General features: G+C 38.7%; 4 protein-coding genes across 5 annotated transcripts; 3 read left to right on the top strand and 1 right to left on the bottom strand.

Annotated features, from left to right (window-relative positions):
• Positions 1 to 1,126: 1,126 nt before the first annotated feature.
• On the top strand, positions 1,127 to 4,580 carry LOC111339657 (uncharacterized). 2 transcript variants are annotated; one of them, XM_022946360.2, is made up of 5 exons: positions 1,127 to 1,294; positions 1,828 to 1,896; positions 2,014 to 2,088; positions 2,485 to 2,589; positions 3,070 to 4,580. In XM_022946360.2, exons 1-5 carry the CDS (start codon positions 1,234 to 1,236, stop codon positions 4,128 to 4,130), a joined length of 1,371 nt encoding a protein of 456 aa, XP_022802095.2. In that variant the 5' UTR covers positions 1,127 to 1,233; the 3' UTR covers positions 4,131 to 4,580. The 2 variants fall into 2 exon arrangements, with proteins under 2 accessions (XP_022802095.2, XP_088600275.1); XM_088744149.1 differs by lacking the exon at positions 1,127 to 1,294 and adding an exon at positions 1,422 to 1,538.
• A 1,123-nt stretch (positions 4,581 to 5,703) lies between these two features.
• On the top strand, positions 5,704 to 10,197 carry LOC111339660 (Golgi-associated plant pathogenesis-related protein 1). The gene is made up of 6 exons (XM_022946363.2): positions 5,704 to 5,832; positions 6,952 to 7,034; positions 7,260 to 7,286; positions 7,467 to 7,670; positions 8,425 to 8,540; positions 8,933 to 10,197. Exons 2-6 carry the CDS (start codon positions 6,983 to 6,985, stop codon positions 9,206 to 9,208), a joined length of 675 nt encoding a protein of 224 aa, XP_022802098.1. The 5' UTR covers positions 5,704 to 5,832; positions 6,952 to 6,982; the 3' UTR covers positions 9,209 to 10,197.
• LOC111339659 (uncharacterized) lies at positions 9,423 to 14,173 on the bottom strand. The gene has a single exon (XM_022946362.2). It carries the CDS (start codon positions 14,117 to 14,119, stop codon positions 10,364 to 10,366), a length of 3,756 nt encoding a protein of 1,251 aa, XP_022802097.2. The 5' UTR covers positions 14,120 to 14,173; the 3' UTR covers positions 9,423 to 10,363.
• Positions 14,174 to 15,184: 1,011 nt separating this feature from the next.
• Positions 15,185 to 18,668, top strand: LOC111339658 (small integral membrane protein 14). The gene is made up of 5 exons (XM_022946361.2): positions 15,185 to 15,494; positions 15,622 to 15,670; positions 16,497 to 16,596; positions 16,824 to 16,869; positions 17,693 to 18,668. The coding sequence occupies exons 1-5, from the start codon at positions 15,411 to 15,413 to the stop codon at positions 17,732 to 17,734; spliced, it is 321 nt and encodes a 106-aa protein (XP_022802096.1). The 5' UTR covers positions 15,185 to 15,410; the 3' UTR covers positions 17,735 to 18,668.
• The last annotated feature ends 142 nt before the right edge of the window (positions 18,669 to 18,810 follow it).

The raw sequence follows: 18,810 nt of genomic DNA on the forward strand, positions 1-18,810 counted from the left end.
TAGCACGGAAAGCCGTAAAACTCTTGAACAGAAGCTCATCTTTCAAACCGGCAGTCTAATAAATCTCACAGGTATCAAGGAATGCTTTTCATTCCACTAATTTATTCGTGTTTTTCTCGTTGCCATGTTCCCACCAATAACGTAGCTCCATTTTCTGCCTTTAAAAGCACACACAACCCACAATTCCTCTATTCGCTCCGACGAAGGGTTAACGCTCGAAACGTCAGCTTTTATAATTGTAACGGTGGCCAATTTACCATTTCAACTTTGTTGATATAATCAAAATAATTGGTCAATAAAGGATTTATTGTATAGCAACAATATTTTGCTTTTGTAATAATCAAGGATGACTTGTTTCTTTCAAGAGCCGGGAGAGAAAGCCAACTGTATTTCAAACACAGTGTACCTAAGAGGCTTGTTCAATTTTTCCTTTGGTTTGACCGTCTTCAGCCGCTATTTGCGACTTCGTCAACGGATTGTCCAAAAGTTACGAAGAATGTGAGTCCGCCCACGCCCTCTTTCTCTTTCGCGGGATCAAAGCGGGCAGTCACGTGTGGGCAAGATGGGCCCATCTTACCCGCTCGGGTAGCCAATCAGAACAAAGGATTTCCTTCGTCTTGCCCACGGGCGTTGCCAGCCATATAATATCAAAACTTTTAAAAATACTCAGGCAACTTTTAAGCATTTTGACATAAAAAGGAAATAAAGTACCTAATTTAGTATATGAATTGTTCTCCAGGATACAAAGTGCATTAAATTACTTCACTGAGAAATGATTCAAAGATTCGCTTGTTAATGAACATTATACAATGTGCGAGAAAAACTGAAAAATTCAACTAAAAATAGAATAAGAGAGGTTGCCACCTTATTCAATTCTCAAAAGTAGTACTCGTGATCACGCATGTCTAGACGTGATCACGCGTGTTTGCACAGTTTCTTCCCCAATTTTCTCGTATTTGCAGAACTGTGGAGCATTTTAACCTAATAACCCACAGAGCTGGTGGCGACACGGATTGTTATGGCGGTGTAAATAAGCACAAAAACAAGAACAATGAAGTAAACCAAGCGTGTAGTTGAACTCCATTGATAAATCTTTTATACAACCTGGTACTGTGTTCATTATATCATTTCTGTCAGGCTTTGTTTATTATGGACACGATTAAGTGATTTCTGGCTGTTCGCGCCTCGAAAAACATTTCTTTTCTTCTTTCTTTCTTCTAGAAAGAAAAAAAGATGCGAACGGACTGGAAGCTTGTTTCAGTCGTGTTCCTGGTAGGGGTTTTATGTCTCCAATGTAAGTATTCGCAAACTACGTCTTGTAACAATACACGGAGTGTTTTTCATATCTTGTGGCTTGTCATTCCCTGGAGGTGGGACCAGCTAGTGTATTCCACGGGCATCCAGCATTTTTCATCAACACCAACCGTGGGCGTTTTCCCTCTTAATATTCTATTTACGTTGCTGACCCAACCGTCAATCGTCGTCCTATGGATTCAAGTTACTGGCAAATCCCATATTAAGAATTTGGATCTACTCCCGTTCATAACTATATCGTCACTTGCTAACATTTTGTTACGTTGAAATGGCGATCGCGTAAAGCCGTAAAAAGCGCAAACGAAGAGCAGATGCAGCTGTTAAGCAATTATTATTAGCAATCTTAAACAACGTTCTCTCCTCGTAAACAACATTTAGGTTTAGAAGTCTTAACTAGATGTTCTGTTCGGCCGACATAACTTTGATTGTTTTCCGAGTATGATTAATGAAGAGTCAAACATGACAAAATGTTGATTTGCGATTTTTCAGATTCTAAATTTGTTCTTTTCAAAGGCGTGGATTCCAAAGAGACTACGAAAACGAAGTTACTTAAGAAGTTACGGCATACTGGACACGTAAAAGGTTGGTCACCTTAAAAATTGTTTATGCATGGTATCTATAATTGTGACGACCATACTCTTGTTTTCAAACCGTTTGGCTGATACATCGCATTAAATCTCCTTTGTTTAACTCTGTTAGCCCATGCTGCTCATCAGAAGAGTCTCACTGGGGAAAAGAAAAACGCAGTGCAGCCTACAAATGATCAAGTTGCAGGTAAAAAAAACTGTTACCTGCACTGTTCAAACATCTATGTCACGTGTCTCAGATAATTATATCGAGCTCTCTACTGAAATTTATGCACCAAATTTCCTCAGCTTTGTCTACAATTTTCTGTCCTTTTTTCGGTCTGATAAGTTAACCGAATTCATTTTAATAGGTTAACAACCAATTAGAGAGGAAAACTGAATTCAATCACAACTGCCAATTAGCACTTTGAGCCAATGAGGATTCGCAGTTAAGACAAGTGGTGATGGGTTTTAATGTTGCGTCTAATTGGTTGAGAGGGTGGCACGAGTTTTCTAGGCTAGCCTTAAGGCGAGGTAAAACAAAACCAATAAAATAGAAGATCATAAGTTAGACTATCATAGCCTTATTTTGAACAATTCACAGTAATGCAAAACCCGGAGAGTTTACAACCCAGTGAGACAGAAGAACTCAATCAGCTGCAGAACTATAACAAACAGTATATCAACAATGAAATGGCGGCCGAGACGGGTAATATACGACAAACATTGGTTTTTTTTCCTAAGTGAGAACGAGAATGTGGCAATCGAAACTGAATGAGGGGTCACACTTTCAGAAATCCTCTTAGTTTGACTTAAACTTCCAAGATTTGTTCAGGAATGTTCCTTCTCTCTTTTCTTTGCCATTACAAAGCTAATAAGGAAAATTTTGCACCACATCAAGATAGAACCTCTGGCTGATAAATGTCTATATTCCCATCACCTATTTGCTAGATAATGAATTTATGTTCAACTCCAGGGGCAATAAAATTCATCTTCTTAAAAGCTTTAGAGATCGCATGCCTTTGTCTTCTCAATCGAATAATGTGGCAAACATTTTGTACGATCTTGGTCCTGTTAGGTGGTTTGTTAAGTAGTCAGTTTACTCTCGAAAAACTGAGTGAAGTTTAATTTTTAGTATGATATGGACAAGAAGTGGCCGTTATGACATAGATTTTGTGTTGTTATTTAGCTTTACTAGCAGATCAAGGAATCGACGATGACTCAGCATTAAAAATCTCCAACATGGCGGCTTTACCCAATGGAATGCCTCCTGGAGCTAATGCTGCCATTAAAGCCAAGATCAGTAGTAGCAGTGCGCATACTCCTCAGGATCAGTCAGCTGGACAACTGCAGAACTCAAACGCCGGCTATGATCCAAATGCTTACCTGTATGACGCAAACTCTTGGCCAGAATACACCATCCACGATTCGGATTACAGTCACTTCCGGTCTGTGGAAATGAACAACATGAATGGCGAGAACACAGATATGCCGCCACAGTACAACAAGCCTGACGGACATCCTGACTTTCAGAACATGGCGAATGATGAAGGAATAGAATTTCAGGGAACGAAATTCCAGCAAGAGAAAGGTGAAGATTCTGAATCACTCAGTGACGAAATGAAGGAAGAAAATGGGAAAGAGTTTCAGGAAAAACCACCCAGCGAGGGACGCCCAGCAACGCATAAAGTTAGTAATGAGGGAAATGTCCAAACAGCAAATGACGCGAAGCCTGCTGTTAACAGTGGAGCCACGGAAGAAAGCAAATCTGAAAGTAGCTCAAAGCCACTAGTCAGTCCATCTCAACAAAAACCCCCAGAGGTTGTCCATAAGGCTGAAGATAATGCTGCTCCCGCTAAAGATACACCTTCCCAAAAGCAGCAACAACAACAGCAGCAGCTGCAGCAGCAGCAGCAAACTCAACAACAGCCGCAAGTGAAGCCTTCTCCTTCTCCTTCTCCTTCTCCTTCTCCTTCAAAGATTGCTGCATCTGTGGCACAGGCGGCGGCCTCACTGCCTCCTAAGGCTATTGCTTCTTTAGTAAGTAGTCTGGTCGGTGGCGGGAAAATTGCTACATCAGGCCAAGTTCAGGAGCAAAGTCAAACAAAAGGTCAAGGTCAAAGTCAAGGTCAAGGTCAAGCCAGGAGTACAGCTCAGTCCCTCATACCTCAAGACATAAATCCGGCGCAAGAACAAACCACAATAGCCACGCAGTTACACGTTGTTGCGAAGCCGAAGAGACGATTATAAGCTCGCTACCTAATTATTTCTTAGTCTCTTGTAAAATCAGAAGGAATAGATGACGGAGTGTCAGCAAACAAAGAGATCTTTATGCACTTGAAAGTCAAATACCATATAAACCTCGTCTTCTCCAGACGAGGCCAAATTATCAATCTTTATAATTGGCAAGCTGAATTCGGTGTTGTAGAAAAATAATTTGTACATTTAGCTCCATACCTCATGAAGACAAGTCTAGGACATTTTCAATATGAAACGAATACTTATTCGGTTAGCTTAGCGTCTTTTAACTTCGTATATAAATCAATTTGTAGAGGCCGTTTCAATTACTAATTTGCAATAACCTATGTTCCGTTCGCACGCTAAAACTTGTCATGAGAGGAAAACACGTTTTACCATTGTATCCAAATCTGAACTCTACTGATGACGTTGATTGTTAAATAAAAGAGTTATAGTGCACAACGATCGCTATCATTTGTTTGTGTCGAAAAAAAGAATAATGATTGGAAGATTAGTGAAAAGACTCAAATTTAAGTTTGAAATTTCTATTTCACTTCAGCTCCAACTCGGTCTAGTTTGCCAAACTGTCTAGATAAACAATAAGCCTAAGTTTAGACTTATATTAAAACCAAGAGAGATAAGGATGACGACCGCGGCAAACAGCAGAAATCGAGTTTCTTACCCTATGCCTTTCGCCATTTTACATTTTTTGATATTATCCCTAATTTAATATTTATGAGAAAACCGAGCGAAAAAAATTTCATTTTCGCCATGCGCTTTTTCCGCAAATGTCATGCTCAGATGTATAACTATTTCCATAGTTAATAAAGGGGACCCTCTATTAACTATGTTATTTCTGATAAACTGCCCCTTAGAAGACGCACACAAAAAGCGGGACAAGATTCCCTCGAGAGAGCTAAGGCATGATAAACGGATGTTAAGAATTGACCTGAACATTACTATGTTTACACACTCTTCTTGTTCCTTTCAATTTTTCTTACCCCCCTGGTGTCTGACTTCCAAACCAAAGTAAGATTCCAAGGTTTCTCTCCGCCTACAGACGATCCCCTTAGTCAAAATATTCGGGCATTGCTCTTTTAAAAGAATTTCTCCCTAAATACTCTTTTCCTAATTGCTCGATTCTTTCTTGTGTCACAGACGTCAGTTAAGGTGCTAAAAGATCAGCGCAGCTATTGATTTATATTTATCTAGACCTAACAAAGTGGAGCTCCGTTTCTTCTTAGGTATGGAGCTCCGCTGGTGGCAAATGAGTTTGCGGCGCTAATCCAAATGCTTGTGGTGGGTGGTAAAGTGCTGTAAAATCTAAGATGTAAATCACACATACGTGTAATGTACCTTTTAGAATTCAACTTTTCTCCCAAGGCGTGCCATACGTGTAAAATCGCAAAAATGTTAACGAAAGATAACCAATTAAATGTAGCTAACACGTATTAAGCCTAATGACCATTTTTCCAATATACAAATGATCCCCGCTAAGGAAGTTTCATGAGACTGAAAAGACACGGTTCAGTGATTTGGTTCTTTCTCAGCTCTGTGTGCAGAGAATCACTGATAATAAATTGATGATCTCATTTCCATAGGTGATTAGTTAAGCCTCAGGTTTGCTTGTCGAACAATTTAGCCCTCACGGGCCGCCAAAATGGCATAAATTCTTCCAATAGACTACTTTCTTTCGGCTCATAATCATAAAGAGGTAAGGAAAACAACATTTTGTTTCAGTTTTTTTTTTTACCTTCGAGCCAATCAAACTCATCTCGACAGTTTTTCTTGCTACAATAATGGCCTACGATTTCGGCGAACTCAAATATTTCTGCGTTTTTCGCATATACTGTCGTAGACATTTCGAAAGGAATGTTTTTCGCTGTGTGTAAAGACAACTGAACTTCATATTAATGATTGCATTTGTATTTAGAATTGGCGCCCGTTTTAACTAACTGTCGAAAATTTACGTCGAAAATTTAATTGGTTGACTGAACCTAAATGAAAACAGGTTCCGGCTGGACATATTTGCATCTCACCCAATCCTTAGCCGTTTCTTAAACTGGTCGCAAATGTTTATCTCTCTCTTTCGGCTGTGAGTAAATTCAGTTACAAAGCGGTCATCAGTGGCTTTATGTACTGCACTTAGAACTGACTTGACAAAGCCCATATTTTAAGTCAATTCTTCGAGGTTCCTCATACATATTAAACGGGTTTGTAAGGTACAAGTTCAGTACCTCGTTATCAGACAACCGACCGAATCACCTTTGTTCAAAACGGCGACGGAAATTACAAGTCATTATCAGGAAAACAATGCCCATCCTATTGCTTAGGGTTAGATTAGGGTTAAGTCAATGCAGCTTCATTTATCGTAGACAACAGACGTTTGCACTGGAGGTTTCAGCGTAAGACTCCTTACCTTACGTCTTTAAATGTCTGTATTTCATTCAAATATAAAACTAAACTTAATCAGCTGAAACGGCAGCAATGACACTGTGACATGCTAAATAAACACTGTAAGATCAATGTATAAAGAGAGCTTACGAGAGTTTGAATATAATTTTCCTCTGAGGCGAACAAATACCACCACGAACGGGAAAGATAGGAAGAAAAAAGAGCGAAAACTATGAGAGAAGAGTAAGAAAGGTGTGAAGCATTGGCTACAATCCCCAAAACTTCGGATATTAGCTGCCGGAGGCTTTACCAGCCATTTGTAGAAACTTATCGATCAGGGAGCAACATCATCTCACTAGGGTCATATCATTTGAAAAGATGCCTTTATCGTTTGTAGCATTTTATAACGAACGTGACTTTGTTCAATGTCTTACAACAGGTTGTTCTTTTCACAAATACACAAAGAAGATATGCTCAGGGAAAGCTGGCTGAGTGCTGTGGTGCTTCTTGTGATATTTTGTTGTGAGTAACGTAGCTGCAGTAAAAAGTACAGTACAACTAAATTGAAAAGCTCACCTATTTAAGGTAGATCATGATAACTCATATATTTCTTACAAGATAAGATCTGTTCGTCCCTGTTTTGTTCCATATCCTCAGCTTTCCGTATGCAATGAACAAGTTTAATATAAATAACCAGTGAAACTGATGCAAGACTCAATTTGAATTTTTCCCTTTTTCTTTTCTTAGTTGTTGGATTTGGTAACAAAACACAAGGTACGCTTCAAATTTAAATAATTTCAATCTTAAGTGACGAAGAAGTTTGACGCGGGAAGCTGTCCATTTCTCTCGGGTGAATTGCATACTAGAAGAACTACTCATCCCGCATTGAAGATGCGTACATAACGCTTTCGGTCATTTCAAGTCTTCACTTATTTCGACTTATTTGTTCCTTAGAAACTGTAGTAAATGTATTACCGCACCGAGCATTGCAGGCTCACAACAAATACCGCGTGGTGCACCATTCTCCTGCTCTGAACTGGTCAGATGGCCTGGCAGCAGAGGCACAAGCTCTTGCACAAAGTTTAGCGACACAAAGCTCACTCTCTGAAAGGAAAGATTCAGCCATGGACTTAGGTCAAAACTTGGCAAAACTGGCAGGTATATCACAGACAATTCATAAGCTACTCCAAGGAACGCCATGGTAATCTTTGATAGGCAGGCTAGGGCTGCGTTGTCATTGCTAGGCATACACATTGCAATTTAACATTTCTGAGGCGATTTTTATTCGTTTGCCATCTTGGATTTTAAAGTATTTTATGCGCAAGTGCATCAGGGCGTGCTCATCTAACATTTTTTTGTTACGTATTTGTGCACGATCCTCGCAGTAAAGAGCACTATTTAAGCAATAGTGAAAATCAGACCTGAAAAAATTCAGGCCTGTACGGGATTCAGTGACTGCTGCGATACTAGTGCAGCGCTCTACCAATTGAGCTAACAAGCCAACTGGGAGCAGGTCATCAAATTAGTCCGTACGTCTGATTTTCACTTTTGCTTAAATAGTGCTCTTTACTGCGAGGATCGTGCACAAATACGCCTCTATAACCGCAGCCCAGATATATGAATCTCATATATTCGTTGTGTTTGATTTTTTTGTTAGTATAACACATTTAATTTAAGGTGCCTTTACACTTTCACGAACAGCAAAACGTAACATTGCGCGTGGTGAGGTAGTTTTCGAAAATTACCAATGGGGATAAGGCCTCTAAATCGCAAAGAAAAATATCAATTAGCGAAAAAGTATTAAAACACCTATATCGTTCTGCTGCCAAAATAGTTCCTTCAAAAGCGTGTCATGAATGGCTCAGGAAAATTTTTGTTTTGCTTCATTTCACTTCTCTCTCCTACAATAAAGGTTCCATGGCATGTGAGGATGCGGGAGAAATCGCAACAAACCTGTGGTACAGCCAGGCCAAAAATTACAGTTACTCTGATCCAAGACTCAACGCAGACACTGACACTTTCACACAGGTCACACAATTAGTTCTTTACGACGTTCTCAGAATGTTTGATGGCTTAATAATTTGTAGAAGACCGTATTTTGGTTGAGTGTTGTCGAAACAAAACTAAACAGACCGCAAAGTTCAATTTCACAAGAAGCCGGAGTGATTGGGTGAAAACCAACCGAACTTTCTGAATGGAGACAAAATGCGAGTCATCAAGTCATCACTGGTTTGAGTTTTCAATGGAAATGATTAAGAGTTCGGAGAGTTCAGTTCCAGATCAATCAAAGAGCGAAGTAAAGTAAAACCGACAATGCAGTTCTGAATGAAGCTGGACCCTCGATTGAAAATTGCATAAGTATTCGTAAGTATTTTAAGTTTTGAATCTTGTTCAAGAATGTTGTTAATCTGAATCCACAGGTTGTGTGGAAAGGCACACAAGAACTCGGAATTGGCTGCGCCAGAAGTTCCGTAGCACCCTCAGGGCCCATGTACGTAGTGGCTTTATATAAGCCAGCGGGAAATATTCCAAAGCTGTTACGCAAGAATGTATTTGAGCCAGGTCCTCGCGGAGATGATCCAGATGTCTACTCAACATTGTTTAGACGTCAATTCAAAGGAAGTAAAAGCCTTGGAAAAGCGAAAAGCCTGGGGCGAATTCAACGGAAAAGCCATCATCTTCGATTAATAACTTGAAAGGAATAATCGAACAACCTGAAATGAATACAATTCCAAGACCAAGGAAGAATTTTTCCTTTATCTCTCATTTGCGAATTTAGAAAAGCTAGGAGCTAACCTTTTTCGTGACAGGATTCTGTAGTTATTTGAACTCTTTTCACGTCGTTAACGTGCACGTTTTTAACCCTCAATACTTAACGTCAAATAAATAATGGACAAGACGATCTATATAAAAAAAAAAAATGTTCGTTTTACTCTCTAAAAGATAAAAAACTTAGCTATTAGTTATTTCATCTGTAAAAAACTTAGCCCCTTTTAAATTGCTTTATTACAACTGGAGATCGTCCTATATATCTATAACCCGAAGCAGTTGGTAAACTACATTTCCTGTGTTTAAACTAATTTTATGCTTCAATCAAAAGCAGCAAACGTATACAAACCACAGTAGTAATGAAAATATCTCCCAGAATGCTATTCGTTTTGGAAAAGTCAATAGACAGCGTCAAACATTTGATTGCCTTTGTCGCGGATAAAGAAACAACCTAATATATGGAACCATTTAAACGTGTGTCATATTTTTTTTAAAATTGTCTTTGATACTGGTTTAATCTAAATACACAAGATTGTTTCTACAGCTTCGCTCAATACAGTAAACATTGCACAGCAGCCTCAGGTAGAACGTTATTCAAGGCTTATCAGAACTTAAAAGTCGAAACGGTTATCTTAAGCCGGCAACTACCCGTTTGACGTTACTTGGCGTGTCAATAGTGATAGTTACTAATGGATAGTTTAATAGACGCATTTCGATTGAATATCGCCGTAATATACGAAAGTAATCACCATAGCCAATCAGAACAAATGTAAATGGCACAATCAGCCAATAAAAACTCAACAAAAAATTCGCACCTTAAGCGTGTGACTAATTTGCGATTAGTGAAAGTTTTGCATTACATTGATCAGTTTTCTTATCAAGGAGTAGAATAAAGAAACCAGAGCAATACTGAATTGTTCTCGACGCTAGGTAAAAAATTTCATTACTGAATGCTCCGTTTGATTAGTACACCACAATTATGTCTGCCATTTCTGTTACTCGGACAGCTATAACGCAACTTTAATAAACTAATTGTTGACTGCTTAAAGTCAGTACTCAGTTTTAGGAGTTAAGTCGGTTCTTCATTCAATGCCAAGGTCAGTAACTTGTAGTCCCTCCAGATCGCGGTTGTCAGAGCAACATCCGCTTGCACAACGTGATTTGGTCTTTTTATAAATGTAACATGCCAAAGCAACCATAGGGACATAAGCCAAGACTTTAATAACAGTTGTCAACTGAGCTTTGTGCCTCTTAGAGATATCACTGTTTTCAGTAGCGGTGGCAATAACTGCCATTAAGGAAAGATTGAAGAGAAGGATGGTATCTGACTTGTTTTCCCAAGCATACTTTGGGTCGGCCTCACCTTCTTGCCTAGATCGCTTATAGGGTCTCACGTAGGTAAAGATGGATAGGACCGTAATACAGGTGACCTCTATAAGGAACCTCCTTACAGGACCAATTGGAATATAGATAGCAATCACCAACACGACCAGGCGACAAACGAGATAAAAAGCAGCAAAGGATCGATGCTGGTCTTTGTAACAGCTCTGAAGGACGTCAAAGAATGGTTTAAAGCGGTTCAAGTTGAACACTGGCCTAAGGAGGCGTGTGCAGAATGGCCGGTACATCAGCACAAGTGGAAATAGGATTACGAAAAAGAACATGAAAAAAATGGCAATGCTTCCGTAGAAAGCATGTTTGCCTTTGAAGAATTCCGTGCTGCCACTAATAAACAAAACTGTCGTGTTGCCAAATACCACAGGGTCCAGAAGGCCTAAGCATGATGATGTGATGCCAGTGTAACAAAGAACAAGGATAGTACATATTGCACGGAAAGGACCTTTCACTCTCCGACTGAAACACCAATTTGGATATTTCCCCACCAATTTGGCGAGAAAGACAACTACGAGCAGGGTGAAGACAGAAATGGCTAGATTAAAAAACAGCTTGTCTGCATAATCCATATCAGATGAGAAGCAGAGGTGACTCCCTATCCGAGGGCGAAAGTTGAAAAAATTGATCACGAACAACATGAATGGGTCGAAGAAGAACCGCTCTCCAACAACTTGCAACATTACTTGGTAGGAATAGAAGAACCCATTAAGAAAACCGGAAAACCAATCCACGTCCAACAGCATTGCCACCTTTACGAAAACTAAAATTTGCACCAAGTAGACTGGAATAACGACCAAAAAGCCATATTTTCCACATTTGTGGCAGTCTGAGTGCCCGAACACCACACTGAATCCTTCTTTACATTTCCCACACAAAGTACTACCTGGTTCTCTGTTTCCATTGCACATTTGCTCGACATTAAAGACACACTCGTCTTGAGCAATTAAAGTCATATTGTTCCTTGGACATGCGCAGAACCCTCGTGGACAACGGTGTATATAAAACGTTTCGTCCACCATCCCACCCCAGTAACCGGCTTTGAGATAAATGGTCTTTCCGTTTTTGTCGCATCTCGAAATACCATCTAATTTATCTTGACAAACGCAGTTTCCGTCTTTGAGATAGAAGCCGGGATTGCAAGGTTTGAGAGAAGCCACACGTATGACTTTCCTGAGTATTTGTCGTCCAATGTGTTGAAGAATAACAATGAATTTCCTTCTAATGTGTCCTCCAATTTTCAGGAAAGAGATCTTTCCATGAGTAAGGAAAAGCGACGAATCTGTTTGTAAGAAAACTGAAGATGGATCATCTTCCTGATAGCTAGAGCTGTTACTGATCAGGATTTCTACAATACCTTTGACAGAATTATTTTTCTCGTCTCGAAGGTGAACAGTGGGGCTAAAAACCTCACCAGGGGAAACATGCCAGTCTTGTACATTGTAAATGATATCGACGGGGCTTGTGGCAATTTCTTTGGTATTTCTTCTGAAATCATTACTTACATTGTCTGTTGTTGTTCGATTAAATCTTATAAACTTCCAGTCTAATACTGAGTTGTTTAAACGAGTTTCTCCCTGCATACGGCATTTCTTAAGAGTAGTGGCGAAAACGGAATGTCCTAAGGAATCATCCGGAGCCTTATTCTCTTGAAAAATAACTTCTGTGTCCCACTGGTTAAAGCTTCTACTATCGTCCTCGTATGCAAAGAAGCAAATATTCGGATTCTTTTTACTTAAGCCGTAGTTTATTCGTGGGGATCCAGGAGTCTGTATAAACATAGCTCCTCCTTTTTTCAAACAGGAATTCTCCTTAAACAGAAGCCGAGATTTTTTCATCAGTATTAATTGTGAATATCCGTACATCGCGATCGCCCCTCCCTGGACTCCTTTATTTCCAACAAATTCCACGTCGTCGTAAAGCTCTAATGTCCCTCCATCTAAGGCAAGGGCAGTATAGGTATTGTTTTTAATGATCGTCTTTCCTCGGAAGACAATCGATACACCGACGTTATAAATCGCTCCCTCCCCGATCTGAACATTTTCCTCAAGAATTTCAATTGCGTTGTCCTCCACCTGACTGTCTATAAACTCGACATGGAAAGGCACTTCGGGACCAATGTTTTCTCTGTTTTGATTGAACAGAAAAGTACCGATGGCCGAGCCCACATTTGCCTTGTTAGCAAACCAGCGACATGAATAAAAACTAAAAGTTTTCTTACTTTTGAAATTTTGTTTGCAATTGCAGAAGATTGAGGTACCATACACAGAAATGCCTCCTCCCCAATTTCCACGATTGTGCCGGAAGACAGAATCTACGAATCGAATTTCATTGTTTGGATTAAAGACACCTTTTTTCCGCCAGTGGCCAACACGAGCCCCACCACCAGCAGAATGTCCAATGTTTCTTTGAAAAACACTACTCCGAACGGTGAAGTTGTTTCTGCTAGTGTTCTCAGAAAACTCAACCTGCAGTCCTCCACCCCAGTATGCCTGGTTAGCCAAGAACCTACAATTCTGGATGAGAACCATATTGTTTTCGGCTTTTCCGACGAAAAATATTCCCAGACCACCTCCTTTGACAACGCTTAGCTGATCCAACGCGTGTCCTTGAAAACTGTCTGTGGGGGCCACTTCTCCAGATATTCCGTTTCCAATAAAGCTACATTTTGTGAATATGTAACTATTTCCTTGTATGTAGGATTCGTGACGAGCTTGCGTGACATTCTTGAAATATGGCCGGTTTCGAATGTAATTGTTCAATGTAACAAAAACTCCACCCACAGAAATAATGTAACCAACTTGCTCTAGGGTCTTTTTATTACTCGTCGATTTGTTTCTTAGGGCATCTGCGCTTACCGTGTTGTTCTCAAACACACAATTAGTTACGTTCAGCACCCCACCGATTTCGAAGAAATTAGCCCCATGACCTATGGAACCAATTATGTCCACGTTTCGCATCCAAATGTTTCTACAGTAATCAAAGTGAATGGCGGTCTTGAACTTGATAACTTCAGCGTTTTGCTTCGAAATAGCGCTTTCTTGCCATCCTCCGCAACTGACTATTTTCAAATCTTGAAGAGTTATGTTATCACTTAAGAAGAAAGCCACACTCACGTTAGGTTCGCAAATGATTTTAGCTCGAGTATTTGACTCTGTTGAATCACCGTGTCCCCCAATCAAGCTCAAATCTTTCACCTTCACAAAAACCAGGCTCTTGTGGAGACTGTACGTTCCTTTTTCCAACACCAAAATTGTCGAGTTTAATCCGGAAGGAGACAACAGTTCGTAGGCATGATTCAAAGTTCGACAGGGAACACTTCCGTTTCCACAAAACTTAGTGTCCTCGCCTATGGCTGCTGAGATGAACAATTTGGATTTCTCAGCGGCAGTTACGCCTGGAATAATGAATACCGTGAAGAAAACAATTATTAGAAGTTTCATCATGGGAGCGTTAATCCCTGATGCCCTGTGAAGGAAATAAATATAAAATCAGTCTCAAATTGCAGCCGGTCACGTGAAATTTGTATGATCAGGAGAATCCTCAGAAAGTAAAACGGAAACATTTCAGTTTATCAGGAATATATTGAATTCTTTCTAGAATATGTTGAGTTTTCACGAATGTTTAAATCGACTTCGTTCCATTCCGAAAGTATTTTTGCATCCCTATTCGATTCGCTATTATTTTTTCATTGCACATGATTTCCTTACCCTTGCATTTTAAGTCTTTTTAAAGAGAATTGTTGCAGCATAATTTCCATTTCCCTTATTATTCAGCGGCATAAAAAGGAAGGGATTTAGATCCTTTAATTGTTTTAATTCCCCTTTCTTCAGCATATCTTTCAAAGCCAGTCCCGCGGGTTTTTATGATGTCGCGCGCGTATTGATGACGATTCTTACAGAGAAAACTCTCTCTGATTGGCTGAGGTTTATAAGTATGTGAAACTGATTAATCATAGTTTATTTTGTAATATAGAGTGATTTTTATCATTGTCATTTTCTTTCATCTTTTTTTCATCGAGAAAAGAGGTGTATTGATGGTGTTTGGTGGCTTTGTTCCCACGGTTCAAATTTTTGTAGCGAAATTTAGAAAATTGGAATTTTCATCACCTCAGTAAAAGAAAATATTAACCTTACAATATCTACCTGACATCTACCTAACCACGTAATATTGTGATCGGTGTGGTGCTTTCTCAGCTGTGATCATGCATTATTTAGGCAGGTGTCTGGGTGACAATGTTGCCATGGAAGAAGTCAACAACTTTGAAGGTTAAATTGACGAGGAAGAATGCTTGCGCTCTGTTTTAACACTCATAGCTAAGGTTTAAAAATTCCGACCAACATATTGTGCGATAAAAACTTTTGCGACTGGGTTAAAAAGCTCTGAATCAACTTGCAATAGCCGTTGAATTAAATTGTTGGGAGAGGATAAACTTCACCATCATGATTGCAGATGTCGGGAGACTTTTCATGAATGCATAATTGACGTCATCCGGGATTGTTACCAAAACAGTACGTGGCGCGACCGTGGTGCATACTTTTTGCACTCGATCGTTTAAACTTTATTACCTAATACAGTCGTGGCGATCCGGCTAACAGTGTCGAGAAAAACGCTGGTATTTTGTCATTGTCTTTGTTGTTTTGATTAGCAAGGTCGTTGTGTGGTGAAGTAACGCTTTGCTTCGAAAAAAGACAGTGTTCTAGAACAAGAGATCAGTACGTACTACCCTCTTTCAAGATGGACGGAGGCGGAGGCGATTCGTTCGATCCATGTGAGTGTATATGCAGCCACGAAGGTGCAATGCGAAGACTCATTTCCTTGGTAAGTGCGAATTACCTTTATCGTAGCATAACATTGTAAAATGTTTTTTTTTTTGTGGGTTAAATTTTGTCCGTGCAAGGCATGTCAAATATTGTGCTGTGCTTAAATGTCAAACTTCTCCTTGCAGCTGAGATCCTCACAGAGTTATTGTACAGATAATCAGTGCTTGCAAGAATGTAAGTTATCGTTTTCTTTCTTGTTGGGATGATTTAGGAATAAATAATGTATTGAAGAATATCAACTAGGGTGAATGATATCAGAAAAGGCTTGTTCGCTCTATACCTTATCTACGATTAATAAAAGTTGACATACATGGAATAACGATGTTTAAGCAAGCAAACGAAGGACCAGTGTTCGTCACGATAATTCGGTGAAAGTACAAACTTTCAAACCTAGAATTGTGGTAAATTCATAATTTCCCCAAACCCTAGGACGCAAGTAAATAACTATGGTCTACACTTTTCGTCCTTGAGCTTCGGCTTGTTTTGAATTCTTCTGATAACAATTTGTATCCGTTAGTGTTTTTCAAGTCAAATTAATTATTTATGGAGAAACAAAATCTCTTAAATTATTGGAAGACAAGGTGCATATCCAAAAAATTTTTAATTTTAGAAGAATCTGTCAACTGACAACCAAAACATTGTTACTGAAGACGTTCAAAGTGGTAATGTTTTCTTGTTGGAAATTTTAACTCTTAGTCTCTAAATACACTTATCATTTTTCAATGTTGGGGCGGAAGGTCTCATAAAGTATTTTTGAGTCGGAAGATATCTCAAATTGCTTAGTAATAAACCTGATGAGAAACACGAAGTGTTGTTTCCATGGAACCAAACAAGTGGTCCAAACTTAAAATTGTAACTAATTTGATTGGCTTTTGAGTTGTTTTTCTCTCATTTAGTAGTTTTATTTATTTGTTTTTTGGATTAATTATAATTTATCATTAGTTTGTGATCCACAATACTTATGTCTGCTCTAAATTTGGTTTTCCTGTATGCCATGCAGTGCCAGGCCCACAAGGAAATGATACTGGAGGTGATAGTCACACTGCATTCTATATTATGATAGCCTGGTTGATCATTGCATTTGTCTTGTATTTACTCAGGTAATAGCTTCAATATTTTTCTCTTAATTTATGGTAAGAGTAATATAAACTATTCAATCCATCCATCTACATTTTGTCAGTATGTGAGAAGAAACAAATTGTATTTATTATAACTCAAGAATGGTTGTTGACTACAAATGTCCCATTTGTAAGCAAACAGGATAAACTTGTATCAATATAATTTAATAGTTCCATTATTGCTAAAGTGCATGATTTCTTGTTTTTAGACCTCAGAGTATGAGGCAAGGTCCAGAGAAACCAAGTCGAAGTGATGTAAGTAAAATATTTTAGAATAATTTATAATCCATTAATCAATATCCTAGGTTATATCCCAGGAGATATTCCCCAATTTTCAAACCTTACGACTACTTTGATGTAGGCATTTGAAATTAAATTTAAGATAGAAGAGAGTTTAGCTATTGTTACAGAGGGGACATGTCTGTCTGTTTATAAAGTTATACCATAGAACACTGAAGAGTAAATTTCCTATTTAGCAAACTGTTAGCTGTTCATAAAAATTTTTCTGGCACATTGAAAAGAAATATGAAGAATAACAAATGCCACAGCCTTCATTAAGCAGGACAATATTTGTTCCTTCAAGCTCATGTTTTTCCTCAAGCTTCCCTCTCAGGAAACTGTTCCCATTTTAAAACACAATGTCCCAGTCAAACTTCTGCCAAAGAGGGCAATTGTTTCTACATCTTTTCAATAATTTTCTTATGGACAAAGCACATTGATGTGTGTCTTGACAAGGTGTTCAAGCTCAAATTTGTTGGGGTCAGGGTATCAAGGTTGGGAGGCATTAGCAATCCATACGTGACATGTAGTTACCTCAGCCCCATATTTCTCAAGCACCCCTTTACACCCCATTGTTTGGCATAGAATATGTATGTTGAGGGGTGGGTTTTCTACCCCACTCATTAAAGGATGCACTTTAACTGGTAGTGTGGTTTTTATGGCAACTAAATCTATATTTTAATAGATTGGAACTGGATGGAGTTTTGGTTTTTATGTCACACTAGGCTTTTTCTTTCTTTCTCTCTCCTTTTTTTAAAAATCATATTAACGTTTTCTTCATCATCTTCATTATTTTCAGAGAGGTCCTGGACCTCAACCCCCAGCACCTCCTGTGCATTAGATGGACCACACCCACTGACCTCTGACAACAAAGATTGACCTGATGTTCTCAAGTGACATTGGTATTAGTAATTAGACTATTAAATAAGCATGTTGCAAGCAAGATAATACTCAGAACATCTTTATTATGAATTATTGAAAACTGAAGTTCTGTGTCTGCGCAGTAGGGTTAAGATTCATGTAGGGATCCAATCCACAATCTTTTCTTACCTGTACATTTGTTGCAGGTTAAATGCTAAACAGTTGTATGGATATTTGTAAATAAGTGTTCTCCTCCACAAAACAAGTCCAAGGTGCATTTCTTTAGACATGGGGACTATATAATATTAGTCAGTTTGAATGAATCATTTTGTAGTTTTAATGTTCAGTGAGGGGTGTAAATAGATGATGGATGAGATTGTTACTTCTTTAGAAGTACTGAATTTTGTATTGTGTAACACAAGGGGTAATGGAACAGTACTTTAGGTTGGGGTGCAATATTGTTGAAACTCTTAAAGAAACCAGCGAGGTTTATCAAAATGTTAAATGGTTTGTTTACTCAGCTTTTTATTCACACAAGTCAATGCACCAAAGGCAGGGATTCATAGGGAAGTTTGAACCTCTCATGAAACAGTACCTGTACATCAATACATAGAAGGAATGGGTGGAACATTTGAAATTGAGTGCAAAACACACACGAGTATTCATGCTGAAATTGTTTATCTGTGTAAATACTGAGAAAATGGGTAAATGTTGGTATAGCTTTGGTAATAACAATAAATAGTGCAAGGTAATTTACAGAAGGCATTCCTTAAATTGGTTCATGTAGACAAAGTATTAAACAGTACCATCTAAAAATGTTAATATTAGGTGTGATTATTGATCAGTTATGCTAGTTTACAGTTATGTTAATGCAAAAAAAAAAAAAAGAATAAAAGGTGTCCTTTAAAATTGCAGTGCATTGTTTCTTTTATTCTATCTTTCCTTTCTAGTTATCAAGCCTAATTCATATCCAGGCTTTAAATGTTTGCTACTTCTGTCTGGGATTGGAATTTAAACTAAATTCTTTGAAGACAGGTGTCGAAATTGCAATATCTG

This window comes from Stylophora pistillata, chromosome 13 (genome assembly GCF_964205215.1).
Source record: "Stylophora pistillata chromosome 13, jaStyPist1.2, whole genome shotgun sequence".
Taxonomy (NCBI): Eukaryota; Metazoa; Cnidaria; class Anthozoa; order Scleractinia; family Pocilloporidae; genus Stylophora; species Stylophora pistillata.

Coding starts and splice junctions, on each gene's coding strand:
- LOC111339657 (XM_022946360.2), top strand. CDS start 1,234: ATGCGAACGGACTGGAAGCTTGTTTCAGTCGTGTTCCTGGTAGGGGTT. Junction 1,295..1,827: donor AGGGGTTTTATGTCTCCAAT/GTAAGTATTCGC, acceptor TTCTTTTCAAAG/GCGTGGATTCCAAAGAGACT. Junction 1,897..2,013: donor GCATACTGGACACGTAAAAG/GTTGGTCACCTT, acceptor TAACTCTGTTAG/CCCATGCTGCTCATCAGAAG.
- LOC111339660 (XM_022946363.2), top strand. CDS start 6,983: ATGCTCAGGGAAAGCTGGCTGAGTGCTGTGGTGCTTCTTGTGATATTT. Junction 7,035..7,259: donor GCTTCTTGTGATATTTTGTT/GTGAGTAACGTA, acceptor TTCTTTTCTTAG/TTGTTGGATTTGGTAACAAA. Junction 7,287..7,466: donor ATTTGGTAACAAAACACAAG/GTACGCTTCAAA, acceptor TTTGTTCCTTAG/AAACTGTAGTAAATGTATTA.
- LOC111339659 (XM_022946362.2), bottom strand. CDS start 14,119: ATGATGAAACTTCTAATAATTGTTTTCTTCACGGTATTCATTATTCCA.
- LOC111339658 (XM_022946361.2), top strand. CDS start 15,411: ATGGACGGAGGCGGAGGCGATTCGTTCGATCCATGTGAGTGTATATGC. Junction 15,495..15,621: donor TGCGAAGACTCATTTCCTTG/GTAAGTGCGAAT, acceptor TTCTCCTTGCAG/CTGAGATCCTCACAGAGTTA. Junction 16,597..16,823: donor TTTGTCTTGTATTTACTCAG/GTAATAGCTTCA, acceptor TCTTGTTTTTAG/ACCTCAGAGTATGAGGCAAG.